This window comes from Rhinolophus sinicus, chromosome 2 (assembly GCF_057876585.1).
Source record: "Rhinolophus sinicus isolate RSI-liver-muscle chromosome 2, RSI-T2T, whole genome shotgun sequence".
Classification (NCBI taxonomy): Eukaryota; Metazoa; Chordata; class Mammalia; order Chiroptera; family Rhinolophidae; genus Rhinolophus; species Rhinolophus sinicus.
Window position 1 is genome coordinate 123,962,296 of NC_142502.1, and position 16,365 is coordinate 123,978,660.

The 16,365-nt window shown below is 42.2% G+C and overlaps 1 protein-coding gene across 10 annotated transcripts in view; it reads left to right on the forward strand.

The window, feature by feature from the left end:
• The window catches only part of AFF3 (ALF transcription elongation factor 3), a 545,430-nt gene extending 538,812 nt beyond the window's left edge, over window positions 1-6,618 (forward strand). For all 10 annotated transcript variants that reach the window (XM_074332377.2, XM_074332383.2, XM_088796019.1 and 7 more), the window contains one exon: window positions 1,567-6,618. In XM_074332377.2, coding sequence (XP_074188478.1) covers window positions 1,567-1,688 — 122 coding nt within the window. In that variant the 3' untranslated portion in view covers window positions 1,689-6,618. The remainder of the gene's footprint in view (window positions 1-1,566) is intronic.
• Window positions 6,619-16,365: the final 9,747 nt, after the last annotated feature.

Consider the following 16,365-nt stretch of genomic DNA (forward strand, 5'->3'; position numbering starts at 1 on the left):
TCAAAAATATCCTTTATAATGGTTTTACAATATTGTTATAATAGTGGTTATGCATTCATAAACAAACATGATTTCTCAAACCTTTCCCCTGTTACTGGACATTTAGGTTACTTCCAATCTTTTTCCACTGTTACAAATTATGTTACAAATATTTTTATATAAATCATTGTCCATATTTTTTATTATTTCCATAAGAGTGAGTTGTGGAAGTAGAATTTTGGGGTCAAGAGGTATAGATTCTTTTAAAATATATATTGTTAAATATCTTGGTATATACTGTTAACCTTTTTCCCAAAGGATTACACCAACTTACTACTCTCCCTTTAGCAATGGGTGAGAGTACAAATTTGAGGTCACGTCAAACCTTTAAATGCAAATTTTGTTCCCACGATATCATAAGCCTCTGAGGACAAGACCATGATGCCCACAATGAGATGAGGAATTTATGGCACAGATAGGCAGATATGCTGACTGCATGAAATTGATAATAAAGCCAGATAGTATGTGACATTCAGCCCACAGGTGGTGACCCTGAAAATCCAATGGGAAGCCAGCATGGAACAGGGTTTTGAAAAGCAAGTAGTAGTTGAGTACCTGAGAGGCAGTGGGGTGGGTGTCACAGGCACACAAAACAGCAGGGACAAATGTATAAAATTTTACGTGGCCCATTTGGGAAACACTGAGCAGGCCAGGCTCCAGTTGGTACTGCCAGCTGCCCGCTAGACGTCTCCTACCAGAGGGCTCAGTGCCACAAGTCCAACGTGAAGTCAGCATTTTCTCCACCCGCTCCTCCTCCCTGTCCTGTTCCCGGGTCCCTGCCATGGCCACCTCCCCAGCCACCTGGACAGGGGTCTTCTCTAACCCCTCCTTTGTCTTCCCAGCATATATATATATCACCACCTTTGAGAAACTTCTCCCATCCCTTCCTTTCGGAAGTATTGTTCCATGATCCAGTTATGACAGCATAGCAGCCATATGAATTTATTTGTCTCTGTTAGCCACTAAGCTGTGACTCCTGAGAGAGATGGTTCATCTTGGCACACTCTTTGCCTCTACCCCCCCATCCCCCGCCTCTGTGCCCAGCATAATGCCTTGGCACACAATAAGTGTTTAATGACAGGGCAAATGCAGAGAATATCCGAGGACTAGGAGGTGACCTCAGCAGAGATGTGTCAGAGCCATCTCTTATTTGCCCCCAGGAGCCTAGACTCGCTCCAGGGTCTCAGCACACACCACAGCTGAGTCCAGGATACAGGATGACAGAGCCCACGTACAGGGAGGGATGCGTTACTGCACGAGGAGAACACAGTCTGAGGACATCAGTGTTCTTTGCTGTTTGGCTAAGTAACTATTATTCATTTGAATTCAAAATGGCCGATAGAATGGATATGGAACACGTTCTCCACCTTTGGGTTTCATTCTGTACAACTGCATGCTAAGGTCACATGATGGAACCTAGAATGCGTGATTCATAGACCACGAATGGAATAGTTTCCTAAGTTACCCAGGTGTCTCAGGGTAGCACACTTGGCATGTGTGGCACGCTAACGACTCTCTGTCCCCTAGAATTCTTCAACGACCTGGACCTGCTCATGGGGCCTGTCACCCTGCACAGCAGCATGGAACACCTGGTCCAGTACTCCCAGCAGGGCCTGCACTGGCTGCGGAACAGCACCCACCTGTCGTAGGGACCTCGCCCTTGAGCTGGATTGTGCTCTCTTCTCCACAGATGGCTCAATGTTTCAGGACACTGTGCTACTGAAATCCCCAGCATTTATCAAACTGCAGTGACTATTTCTCAGCATCGAACAATGGTCTTTTCCCAGGGCATGTGTGTTTGTATGTGTGGGTGTAGAAGAAGCTGCCTGTGTATGTAAGATACACAGTTCTTTAGAACACATTTTCTTTGTCTGGTTTCCATAATCGGCTAGACAAAGTGATCAGAGCTTTCTGATTAGAGAAAATACACTTACACACATACACACACAAAATCAGTCTCTCTCTCTCTCTCTCTCTCTCTCTCTCACGCACGCACGCACACACGCACGCACGCACACACACACACACACACACTCTCTATTTCAAAGCTCAACCATGACTTCTTAGAACATTCAACCAAAATCCGATGGGTTAGTTAGCCAGGTGCAGTGCCCCACGCCAAAAGCTTAACTGCCAGTTAGGATGAACCTAGTCCTTATATTATTGATTACTTTCAGTATTAATATACTATTCCCCAATTATTTTTTAATTGTGTATATTAATGGGTAATTGAATAATGAAAATAAGTCAGTTATTTTTGTGCTGGATGTTTACTAGGTTGCATGTTACCAAATACCCTGCCTCTCATCAGACACCTGACCCCTTCACCCACCTGTATTATCAATTAAACACGTTATAAGCAAATGGCTCAACTCCCACAGGCCTTCCCTGCCCCCCAAACAGTATGAAAATGGCACTGAGATTTGGTAAGGACTCAGTGTCTTTGACCGTGAACCAACATGAAAGCAGCAACAGCTGCATCTTGGAGCCGAGTTAGGAATTGAAATCTTTTGCACATGTAGCAACAAACCCGCCCAGCACATGTGTTTGTTTCTTTTTCCTGCCACTGTGATATGGCGGCTGTACAGCCACGTGGCGTTTGTCCACTGATATTTTTTCAAGTCTTTTCTTTCCATAATAGCTTTCTTACAAATTTTCTTGGCCAAATTAGGACATTACCTAGAAGGCCCCTTCACTAGGAGTCTGTATCTGTTGCTTATCTGGCTGAGAACTACTTGCTGTCATGGTACTATCTAACCCTCTCAGAATGTGCCCCTTTAATGCATTTTGAACTGGGGGGTATGTTTCAGGCTTTGATGAGCAAGCTGCTTACTGCCCAGGGGGAGTTATTCCTGTGGTGGTCGCAATGCTGTTTGGGTAGCAACGACCAGAACATTGCACTTCCATCCCGTGCGTCTGCTCTGTCTTGCCCTTGAGTCTTTCCTTTTTCCTTTCTCTTCTTTTTTTTTTCTTTGATTAAGTTTATGTTTGTTTTTTAACATCTTGTTTAGTTTTTGTCTGAAACTTGTTTCTTTGATAGTCTCTTGCCACGCCCTAGATTTAGTCTTCTTGTGAAATATACTTGGATATAAAAATATTGGTTAAAAAGAAAAACTCCTGGAAAACAAAAAGGATATCCCTTGCCACACTTTAAAAACAAAACAAAGTCCTTGAGGCCTCTCGCTTGACAACATTGTACCAGGACAGTCTGAGAAAAATAAGTGGAGCAATCCATTTTTCAAGGTGATGGTGGCACAAAGCATTTATAACAGATATGGATGTATGCTTTCACTGGTGGTCTCATTAAACAACCTTCCTTCAGTGGAAGCCTACATCTGGTCTGCTTGCAGCGCTAGCATTTTTGTCAGTTGATCATAGGTGGGAAATAAGATTGCTGTAATTCCCTAGGTAAACACTGATTCAAAACTGTACAAATGATTGAAGCACTTTGGTGATCTGAAATTCATTTAAAACGAGCAGGTCAAGGGTTTATGAAATTTGCATATGGCTTTGGCCTTCAAGCATCTTGAACTATTAACAGAATTTCTAGTTTGCATTTATCCAACTGAGGTGCTTCTCCCATCCCTCCTACTAGTTGTTGTTCGCAGAGTTTATGGTCCCATTTGATGTTGGAAATTTGTGTCGAACTTACGAAATGGTAAATTGTTTTCTTGGAGGACTGAGGCTTAGTTCTGCTTGCTCTTGCTGAATTCTGATGAAATGTTCAAACTGTCACATAAAGGGTCCCTCAGGGTCTGTCCTGCATCCCCAGGGCGTTTTGCTGGCCTCCTCCATCTTTAAAGCTGCAGGCCTTGTGTGGTATCCACATGATGGCCTCCAGCTGATACACATGTAGCCTCTAGGTGACTGTGCCAGTGGCATTTTATCAGCCCTTTGGTGACCGATGTTTCCCAACCAAACACCACTGGTCATTTCGGGGATGGTCAGAGCGTGCAGTTCCTCTCACTGCCTTGTGTTTCTTCGGTAGAGAATGCTGGGCCGTGATTTCTGTTTGCTTGGACGTAGATGATTTTGGTAAGGAACCATCTTCTGATCATTGCTTGTGAAAGTCATTCATAACTGTTCCTTTTATTTATCTTTGTTCAAAGTAGAAATATCTCGTGTTTTTTAATTATAAAAGCAATACATGCTCATTGTAAAAATTCAGACAATACAGAACTGTAGAAAGTAGAAGGTGATAAGTCCCACCCCCAAGAGACAACCACTGCTCACAGTTTTGTATACATCCTTCTAGAGATTCTCCCATTTCAATACATAATGTCTATTGTCATTTTTTCTATTTGAAAACATATTATTTCCTCAAAAGTTCAACACAAGTTCAACTGACCTTATCCTTCCATGACCTGAATGGATGCCATGTTTTATCACAGTGCTAGAGTTACCTTTCAAAGAAAGTAACCCAAATACATTCCTGATCAAAATTTGGGATTTGTTACTATTCTACATAGATCAGACTTATGTGCAGAGTTGTGCCTGGACAGAGAGGTTTGGTTAAAACAGATATGTCTGGAAACTTGCAAATTGCAAATGGAAACTTGGACCCACTATCTAAAGAGGAACGTACTGGAAAAACAACCTGAAGAGCTGACAAATTGTGTACTAGATTGAACACAGTGAACACAATGCAATGAGACTTTATGCACTCAAACTTATCCTCGTATGTACAACAATGATGTGTGTATTATATAACAGTGATGTGTACATTTCTGACATCCCATACATGATATACACAGTTTGTATAAATGCATACATTTAAAAATATATATGTACAATACAGCTACCATAAAACTGTAGGATGCCTGAAGGCTATTACTAGTGCCTAATATTGAGTATAAGTCACTGCGTGTTCGCATCACATTGGAAGTGCAGTAATTGTTATAAAATTAATCAGTGCAGCCAACATTATTTATGAATCACATCTTTGAAACTGTGCAGTAGTATATACATATATATTTTTAAATAACATTTTTCACAGTTTTCCAGAGTTACTGTTGAAATCTGTACCACCAAAAAAAAAAAAAAAAAAAAAAAAAAAAAAACTAGATTTTTTTAATGATATAGACACTCTTCAGACCCAGTAATCTGTGTGTGATTTCCTGTTTGTAGATACCCAAGAGACTTTAGCAGTCACCAGCCTTAATGCATGTACAGGATATTATTGTGACTTAATTTATCTGCAGTTCTTAATCCATGTGAAATTGGAATTTATAAACTGACTTGGATTAAATATGTCTGCCTTCCTAAGGTTGCAAATGTTACATTAAATGATCTATGTTGTAAACGAGAGAAATTGAGTTGTACGTAAAAAACATCCACCATTCTCTGTGAATATTTTTACAAGTCACCTTCAGAATCAAAATATGTTTGAGTAAGTATTCTGGTCCCCAGTTCATAATCTCTTTAGAGTGACCTTGTTGTTTTCATGAATTTTTTTAATGTAGCTCCCACAGATTGTCATTACCAAGTCTGCTATTTTTCATGAGAAGAAAAAGTATGTTTTTGTTCGTTACAGTTATACTTTTTACTGCTTGTATTTCCCATTTCCCAGCCCATATACACACATGCGCACGTGTGCATGAGAATACACCCAAGGTCCCAGCGAACACTGAGTAGGAGGCTTGAGGGGTTCATATTGACGACTGCATTGATGCCTGTCCAACCAGTGGCCCTGGGACACACTTCCACTCGACATTCCTGAATGACACAGGTTAATTCCGTGACTTGTGTGTGCCGGGTTTTTCCAACTCAAACCTACATGGTGGAATATTTGTAATATTTGGTGGATGAAAAGAAGAGAATTTTGAACTAATAGGTGCAAACACTAGACCAGTGGCTTGCCATGATAGAGCCCCTTGGTGGGAGGGTTTTTGGTTAACTTCATTTTTCAGTCTTCTCTCTTTATGTTTTCATTCTCCTCTTCCCCAAACTAAACTAAGCGAAGAGGTTGAATGAGCAACAAAAACAACCTGATTACTTCACTTGACCCAGCCCGTCTCCTTAGATTCAGATATGCCTTGTCATGAAGCAGAAACATAGATCTGCATCACCATGGAGACCGCCTCACCCCCAAAGATGGCCAGGACCGGGGACTTGGCTATGCTTACTCCAGGGACCACCGACTTGCTACTCTTTCCCAGATGATTTGGGCAAAGAGACGCCCAGCAGTCTTTCAAGAACTGTCTTTCTCTTACGCAGTTTTGCCTACTACCCAGCTGAAGTCTGTTCTTATCAGAATCATATTTTTAAGAAGTAACACATTTTTGATGAAACCTGGATCAACTGGAGTCTTGAAAGACTTTTTTTTTTTTTTAATGAAAGGAAAAAAACAACATGAACTGCATTTCCAACAATTTGGAGCCAGAGTTTATTTCCTCGTTTTCACGTTCCCAGAAGAGCACAGTCTTTCAATAATACAACTTCCTGACAAACAGCACAAGAAATGTTTAGACTTGAGATTTGTGTTCTTTGTCCAAACTGAATGATTCTGTATTTGTCATCAGCGGGGTGAATTTGTTTGCTTGGCATGAGGAAAATTATAAAACTCTGTTCTCAAACTAATGATATCTGACCGTGGTTGTTTTGGTTTTCATTGTTTAATTGGCACGCTGGGGCAGCAGGGGGTAAATTTGGGGTCAGCTGCAAGGGGATTTAGATTCACAGCTCTTACAGTCATGGGAATCAGGGAAATAAATCCCAGTGCATTTCTCTGAAAATCCTCCTCTTGCGGCCAATTTTAAACACATTGCTCTGAGGGATGAAGTGAAGGTACTAGTCGCAAGTCCGCACAGAGGTCGGCATGTGTCTTTAAGCATCAAGAAGTGATGGTGAGGCCTGACAAGCTGAATGAAGGACTTGTTTGCCACTCATTTCTAACCTAGGGATAGCTCATCAGAGAATCTTTCTATCCAAGTATGATGTAAAATAAAACCAATGTTTAGGGTTTTCAAACAGTACTGTCTAGTTAGAAAATTAATTATGATATTCGAGTTTCCATATTGTTGTTCAACACTTTTTTAGTTTTCATAAAACTGATTTTCCCCCCAGTATTTATCATCTTTTTATTTCTAGAAGTCCAGATGAGCAAAGAGAAAATACTTAATACTGAGGAAAGTGCATTACTTGACTGAACAGCATTCTACCCACAGTAGTCAAAGGTACATGACTTTTTAAAGAACACCCTTTGAGTCTCTTCTGTTACCTTCATCCTACAGCGTGAGTGATCAATATCAAAGCCTAAAAAAAAAAAAAAAAAAAAAATGCTGTGTCACTGAGATGTCAAAAATTCTAAGCATAGAACACGCCAATCTATAGTGGTGGACATTTTCATGGCGTCACCAGCCATCTCCGGGCCCCCCTTGTGTGCAGAAATAGCAACATTAACACTCTCCTTTGCGTAATTTGCAAACTGATGCTTCATCCCCTGCAGTTCCCAGAACTGCCCACTCAAGCCAGAACGTCCTTCTCTGTGAGCTGGGTTGTTTTTTGTTTGTTTGTTTTTCATGTTCTTTTGGGGTTTTTTCCTACTCAGTTCTGTAAGCCAGATTTAGTATCTTGACTTGTTTAGAAAAACAGTGGTTGGAGGTAGCGGGGGCTTTAAGGAAACCAAGATTCAATATAAGAACTTACTAATGTTGGAGATGTGAAGTCAGGAAAATAACGGGTGCCCGAACACTCTCCTGCTTTGCCTGCTGTACCCAACCCTTGAATAAAGCTCCTCGCTATGCTAGCGTCTTCTCTGTAAAGTAATCAAAACATCTGACTACCTCAGATCTTGGCAAGCGTCTTGAGATCCCAGCTGTCACACTCAGCAGGAGTTAGACATCACTGTCAGAACAGACAATGGAAGGGCACCATTGTGTAGAGATGTGTGATGTGGGAGATAATACCCTGTCCCAGCCCTGAGTAGGTTCAGGAGGACCAAGAGGATGGCAGTGAGGTCCTCTGTGGGGCAAGAGGGTGACGGAGCTGCTCAGCCTTTGTTGTTATCACTCTGGAGTCTGTCCTACCTGTAGGCAGAGCTCTCATGGACCAGTGAGGGGGTGGGGTGGTCTGTTGCCAGGAGCGACAGGGATGCCAAGTTCCCCAGACTTGGTGGTACAATCCCACCATCCTCTTTTCTCATCCAATCCCAGCCTTCAGAAATCGGGGTATCCAAATGGAAAGGGGAGAAAGGACCATTACATCACAGTCTCCAATATGTGGTATCTGCCGTGAGGAAATAACTGGCCTGTTAAACACCTTGCTTCCAACATCCTCATACAGCACAGTCTCACTTCCTGTGCTCTTGTGGTGTTTCTTTGAATGTCAGGAGGCTGGGTTCTCTTCACGTGGGTCTTGTGCCTCTGATGGTAATTTTCTCTTTTGTTTGGGGCCAGGGTCTGGAGGACACCTGCTCCGGGAGGTTTGTCCCTGAGGAAGGAGAGCTGTCATAAGGGACTTGGGTATGTCATGAGCTTCAGGAAAAAGGAAACCTCTCTTGGGAAAATGAATGGATCTTTTTTCTTGAGTGAGTTAGGTGGTTGCCTCAACATGATCTCTTAAACCTTAGTCAGTGTACAAGGAGAAAAGTCAACTTAGTGATTTTCGTGATGCCCAACTAGAGACTGAACATTGAGCCCCAAACATCTGACCAGTGATCTGAATGTTTTGTACCACTGAGCTCAAGGTCCTAAACGGTGGAGTGAAGTTTTCAGCTTTCATCTAGTATTTATATTATTTAGACACAGGGCTTCCTTGTATCCCTAAACCAGTGCTTTGAGTTTCACCAAAATAATTATGAACTCATTCAGAAGGAAACCTGTGTTGCATACTCACTGGAAACGCCCTTGCTAACCTTTCTTAGTACAAAAGAGCAGTGGCTGAAGGTCCTGAAAAGATCCAGCCTTTTAATGTTTTAAGCCCAAATCAATTCTAACACCCTTTCCACAGGAGCACAACACCTTATCCAGTGTGAATTCCAGGTATTTAGGTAAAACATTGTGGAATGGTAACACAAGATTTATTAACATGAGGCGGCTTAGCTGTACTACACTTCTGTGGAACCAAGTTTAAAGACTCCCAGGTTATTGGAGCAAGAATTTAAAATTCTATCACTTTCTTATGCTGTGTCATCTTGGATGTTTATTCATGGAGCTGGCAACTCTAATTCAGTATTCCCACATCAAAGGCCTCGTGTGTCACATCAAACATCATTTCAAATTCTGCGTCTTGGTCTTGAGGAAGCTGTCAGCAACTCGGGAACGTGCTAATGTCCCACAGGACTTTTCCAGGGATCCAGTTTTAGCGGCCACAAAACCAAATGGCAGGGCCTTCATCTTCTCCTCTTACAGGAACTGGTCTTAGAATTGTTTCCAGACTTGAAGAAGATTTTTTAAAAGGCCAATTCTGCAAAGTAACTTATGCTGTAAAAAGGTACACAGTGTAGCATTTATTAAAGTGCTGTGTTTATAAGGTCCAATGCCATTTTCATTTTTGTCTAGCTATTCAATATTAAAATAACTTAAGTCCATTTTTGTCATGTATATTCATTTTGGGCTCCTTGTTAGAGCATTTGGAGATGGTTATGGAGAAAGTCCAGAATCTGTACCGATAGTCACTGTTTTGTGTTTTTTTAATTGGTGAATCCTGGGGAACACTGTGTTTTGCCAGGACCCATCAGCTCCAAGTCAAGTCGTTGTTTTCAATCTAGTTGTAAAGGGTGCAGCACCCTGGCCCATGTGAGAATCAAACCGGTGACCTGAGCACTGCACTCTAACCAACTGAGCCAATCGGCCGCCCCAGATAGTTTTAATCCAAGTAGTCGCAGTGGTCTGCTAAGCATCATTAGACATTACAGACCACTACTACTGATGAAATTGTATGCTCTTCCCTGTGCTTTTAAGTATGTGAGAAAAACCTTAACCCAAGCAATTAATAAAGACCAGTGGCTTTAGTAAGGATCCCTCCCTTCAGCTTCTCAAAATTTGTGAACACTTTTTCCAAGGAAATTCCAGTAGATCCCCACTAGGTACCCCAGATCTCCAACCCCTGAAGAGGGTCTCTTCTCCCAGGCTGCTTCTAAGTGGTCTGCGTGCCTGGAGCCTGAGTGCTTCACTTTGGTGGTGGCTCATATCTGTATAAAGGAAGTGCAAATGTCAGTTCCCCCTTTTCTGTCTCCCTGTCGTGTAAGAGTAAAAGTTGCTCCCACTCTGCTGCGTTTATCGTATTGCGAATAAACAAAAACCCCCAGTCAAATCGTGACTAATTCAATAGTGAATTCTTTTGACAAGATATCAGGAAGGAATGGAGTTTGTCTAACATGTGTCTAGGGGGTCTTATATTTTGTCTGAGTTTAAATTACCATGTACAAAGATGATAGAATCATTGACCATTTGTTTTACTGTTTGGAGATTTTGCATGATACGCATGCAGCACAGTTTCTGCTGGGAAAACATCACACTGTAACAGAACGAGCCTTAAGGATTTATAAGAATAAGCACTTTTATATTTAAAAGTAAATATTAGTGCCTCAAGGAGATTACTTTTTAATATATTAATAAACCGTGAAATCAACATCACTCATTGTCAAAAACATCCTATCTCTTCCTAGAACTTCTGAGTAAAACCGCCTTTCTCACCGTAGTGTTACAGTAGTTTGTTTTTAAAATAGTCAGCTAGTGACAAACTACATTTTCCTCAATCCATCCAAATACTAAAAATGGAAGATAACATTTTAAAGAAAAGGCTCTTTTTCTAAAAATGCTCTTGGCAGGAAATGTTAGGTGTCACTTTAAAGTGAAAAAGAAATCCACCTATGATAGAGCCTGGAATATTCTTGCTAAAAGAGTTTTCAGTGTTTTGTTTTGTTTGGATTTTTACATGTCAAAGTTTTGTTTACTATAAAGCAGTGCACAAGTGGGAACTGTTACACTGTGATGGGGTTAGAACACAAACAAACATTGGAAATATTTGATGCTAAGACTGACTGAGGCCATTTTTAGTTCACTACCTTTTTTCCCTTTTTGTGTTTTAAAATTTATTTTCAAACAATACAAGAATACGTTTTTGTTTTAAAAATGTATGTACTACAAATAGAGAAAAGTTCCCCTTAATTCCCATCCAGTTCCACCCAAAGGGAGCTACTTTTGTCAGTTGAATGTAGTTGTCCACATTCGTGTGTGTGTGTGTGTATTTACACAAATAGGGTCATATTGTGCATGCTTTTCTGTGTTCTGAAACTTGCTGTTATCATTGAATAATGTCTTGGGCAGCCTTCGTTATCAGTACATAAAGACCTACCCTGGGGCTGGCCCGCCAGCCCGGTGGCTCAGGTGGTTAGAGCTCCATGCTCCTAACTCCGAAAGCTGCTGGTTTGATTCCCACGTGGGCCAGTGGGCTCTCAACCACAAGGTTGCCGGTTCAACTCCTCAGGCCCGCAAGGGATGGTGGGCTCTGCCCCCTGCAACTAAGATTGAACAGGGCACCTTGAGCTGAGCTGAGCTGAGCTGAGCTGAGCTGCCGCTGAGCTCCCGGATGGCTGTTGGTTGCAAAGGCAACTGGACCTGGAGCTGAGCTGCACCCTCCACAACTAAGATTGAAAGGACAACAACTTGACTTGGAAAAAAGTCCTGGAAGTACACACTGTTCCCCAATAAAGTCCTGTTCCCCTTCCCCAATAAAATCTTTTTTTTTTAAAATAGACCCCCAATAAAAAAAATTTGAGGTGACCCCACCTCAAGCTCCCATATTGATATCATTTGGGAATTTTTAGTTCCAGGTCGAACTTTTTAAAAATAATCAACATTTCAACAAATGGTACCAAGACAAGTAGATATTAATGTACAAAAGAATGAATTTGTACCTCTATCTCATAACATATACAAAAATTAACTCAAAATGGAATAAAGATCTAAATGTAAGAGCTTAAGCTATAAACCTCTTAGAAGAAAATATAGTTGTAAATTTTCGTGACACTTGATTAGGCACTGGTTTCTTGGATATGACACTTAAATCACAAACAACCAAAGAATAAATAGATAAATTGAACATCATGAATATTAAAAACTTTCATACTTCAAAGGACGGCATCTAGAAAGTGAAAAGACAACCCAGAGAATATATCCACAAGTCAGATATCTAATAGAGTCAGAACATACAAACGACTCTTACTAAAAGGCCGATGACCCAATTTTAAAATGGGCAAAGAATTTGAATAGAGGTTTCTCCAAAGAAGATACCAAAATTGTCCATAAACACATGAAATGAACATTCTTAGTCATTAGGGAAATGCATATCAAAACCGTAATAAGCTCATACTTCACTTTCAGTAAAATGGCTACAATCAAAACGACAAACAATAACAATTGTCGGTGAGGATGTGGAGAAATTGGGTCCCTAATATTGCTGTTGGAAATATAAAATGGTGTAGCCACTATGGAAAACAGTTTGGCAGTTCCTCAAAAATTAAACACAGTGCTATTACATGACCCAGCAATTCTGCTCCTATATAGATACCCAAGAGAACTGAAAACATATATTAACACATATTCACACAAAAACGTGTACACAAATGTTTATAACAGCATTATTCATAATAGCCAAAAAGTGGAAACAACTCTACAGTCTCTAAACTGACATGTTGATAAACAAAATAGGTATACCCATAGAATGGAATACTGATAGATGCTGCAAGGTAGATGAACCTTGAAAACATTATGCTAAGTGAAAGAAGCCTAATACAAAAGGTCACCTGTTGCATAATTTCGTTTACATGAAATGTCTAGAATAGGCAAAACCATAGAGACAGAAAGTGGATCAGTGGTTGCCAATGGCGGGGGGAAGGGAGAAGGGGGAGTGACTTCTGATGAGAACAGGATTTCTTTGGGGGGGTGAAAATGTTCTAGAATTAGATAATGGTGATGGTTGCAGAACATTGTGAATATACTAACAGCCACTGAATTGCGCCCTTTAAAAGGATGAATTTCATGGTATGTGAATTATATTTCAATTTTCAAAGTAGTCAATACTTATTTAGACTTAACCATGAGGCTTCCCAGTTGATCTGTTGCTTCTTGTATCATATTCCTCGAGTTCGTTCTTTCAGATCAGATCTAAGATGTAAACCTTTGGAATCCTTGCATGTCTGAAAATACCTCCCTTTGGGCCCTCCTTTTTGTGTCTTAGTTTCGCTTGTTGTGGAATGCCAATTCAAAAGGATTTTCCTCAGAAGTTGGAAGTTATTGCATTGGTTTCTTCTTGTATCTGGTGTTACCGATGTGGTAATATATTCCCTCTACTCCCCATGCCCTCCTCCCAGGAGCATTTAGGGTTTTCTCCTTAGTGTTCATGTTGGGAATCTCACCAGGACATTGCTTAATAAGAGTCTGTTTTTGTCTTGTTTCTCCTTGATTCTGCTCAGCTGTCCCTGGGCACTTGCACACTGGGCCCTGTGCCTACGCTCACTCTGGGACACTGTCTGTCCTCTCCCTGCCTGCCTGAGTATACTCTCTCCTTTATGGTCTCTGTTCTTCCGAAGGTCTGTTAACATGAATGTTAGGAACGTTGGGGTTTTATTTTCCAATTCTCTTGACTATTTTTATACTTTCTGTCTCCTTGTCCGTTTTTGCTGTTCTGAGGAAATTCCTTGGCTCAGCCTTTCTACTTACTCCCTTTATCAGCTTCAATGCTTCTGCCCATTTACTGAGAATTTTATTTCAATCATCAAATTTTTCATTTCCAAGATCTCTAAAACATTCCTTTTTATGGGTGCAATATCATTTTATTTCTCTCTGAGGATTCTAATTATATATGTGCCAAATTCTTGTTCCGTTTGCTCTATTAACTCTGCTTCTTTGAATGTAAACTTTTCCATTTCTTGGGGTTCGTACCTCTCTTTTATGGCTTTTTTCAAATGTCTCGGGGTTATTGGCTGTGTTCAACTTCACATTTGAGTTTTCAGCCTTTCCGCCAATGTTCCTTGTATTTACTGCATCTTGTCTCCTGGATGTAGCGAGCACCCCATCCCTCCTGGGTGTTGCCAGGTCCCCACTCAGCCCCTCCATCACAACCATCTGAACCCCCTGCTCCATATGGGAAACTGACACCTCTGTCACCTGCTTCTTGTCCTAAGGGTGGAGAGGTGGCTCCCATATGATATCACAAGTGATTACCCCTCCCCCTCACCAGAGACCCTCCCAATAATCTTGACCTCCAAGCTCGCTGCATCCTGGAGCAGCCCTCCATCTTTTTAGTCCTGAGGAAACCTCAGGATCGTGGTTTCCTTCTCCCTGATGATCCTAGCCTTTTTCCTTCAGATATCCTGGACCTATCCTTCAAAGTTCCTGGACCTTTTAAGGTACTCCTTCTTGCTTTTTAGTGCAGTTGTGGATTTATTGTTATTATTACTACTAGTAGTAGTAGTATATCTCTTTGGCCATCTTGATCCTCTCTCTCTCTCTCTCTCTCTCTCTCTCTCTCTCTCTCTCTCTCTCTCTCTCTCTCTCTCTCTCTCTCCTTTAATAAAATTGAGCCCTAATGTTTGCCAGTGGCAGGAGAATTTCCATATAGGGAATAAGCTTGATGCAAGTCAGGCTTTCTGATGGGCTGTCCAGCATGTTTGTGGTCTGCATTCCTTCTCACTCCATCTAACTCACTTTCTGACATGGCCTTGGACTTCTGGACTCCACGTTGCTGACAGCCTCACTGAGCTGCCCGCCCCCCCACCCCTGGCTGCCCCCTTGGCTAACAAGCTCTGGTTTTCTCATTCCTGCCGCTGCTCTCCCAAGGCTCTGGTCAGTACACCTAGTGGGACCTATAGGAGGCCTCCCCTCCCTGCTGGCTGCACTTGGTCTTTGCTGTCTCTGCCACACCCATGAGTCTAATGTGAGGTGGATTTGGGGCATCCACCCCTAATTTAGCCATAAAAATGCCCCCTGAAAACAAGTGTCTTCCCATCATAGTCCATGTTGAGACCATTTCTAGACTGGCCTTGAAAAAGCCATACTCAGAAGTCAGGCCAGGTGGTTCCAACCACTGTTGGTCAGCACAAGGCATCCTACCCCTGGTCTAAAGCAGGGACCTATCCTGGGAACAATGACAGAAATCAGTTATGAGTGCTGTGACCCAAGAGCTGGGCCAGCAGCAAGAGGACTCGACCGTGAGCTGTCCGGACACTGAGATGTGACTCTCGATAGCGTAGAGACCAGAGCTTGGGGTAGGTGGCCTGCAGGTGGAGGTCACGTGGCCTCAGCCATGGGAAGGGAAAGGCTGAAAGGTAGAGAGCAAGTAAAAGGTTCTATCCTTTCCACCAGAATGATCCTGACTAAGCATGCTGACCTGGAGGGCAGTTCTGCATTCAGCCACTGTGCCCCTAAGGGAACCGCCATTTAGCCCAGGACACTTCTGACATAGGACTTGGAGCCATCTCAGTTGGTGGCTGCTGTCATCTCAAAGCGAGTAAGTCAGCAAGGTAAGTAGGGCAAGGACCATGCAAAGAGTCCAGGGTGTTGAGCATGAAGGTGGACACATGAGCCTGGTCACAGCACCACAGCACCAGAACTTGGGGAAGTGGAGGTGGGTGACAGCCAGGTGGTGTGGTTTGTGGAGTGCTGGGCAGACGGCTGTATGTACTGCCCTCGGTGACTGAAAACTCCTGGAAGTCCACCTCTGGGCTCCTCTTTGTAAAAGCCCATATTCCCACAGGGGTCCCACAGGAAGTCTTGACACATCCCTGACATCTTATCACACTGTTTCCCCTGATTAGCAGGAGGAGACTGTGGAGAGGTGGGAATGCCAGGGAGGTTAGACAGGCCTGAAGCAGAGAGCAGGGGAGAGGCCCAGCGGAGGAGGAAGGCCCACAGTCAAATCTGACCACTGCTCCCGCCTTTGCTCCTTAACAAGTCATTTACCAAAGGTCAGTTGCCTTTAAAAATGGGACCTTGATCCCAGAGATAGTTGACTTTATGTGAACACTCCTGCTCTGTCCTCGGCACTGGAATCTAAGTGGCAACTGCCCAGTGGGCTTTGTGGGAGGGTTGAACACGTTTATCCTGGGCTTGAGGTTGTAATGATGATTTTCTGGAATGCCACTTCAGGACATCTTTTTCTTCGTTTCATGTAAATTAAATTGCTGGTGCATGTGGGAATGCGTGTGTCTGTGTTCCTAGGGGGAGTCAGACATTTCGTTAGTTACTGTCCGAGAAGCACACTGCAGATAAAAAGCTCTCCAGAACTGCCAGGTATTGTTATGAGTTGTCTTTGATTTGTAAATCATCTTGAATAGGCTGTTTTGTTTTATTCTGTTTTGTTTTGGTCTGAAAATGATAGCTT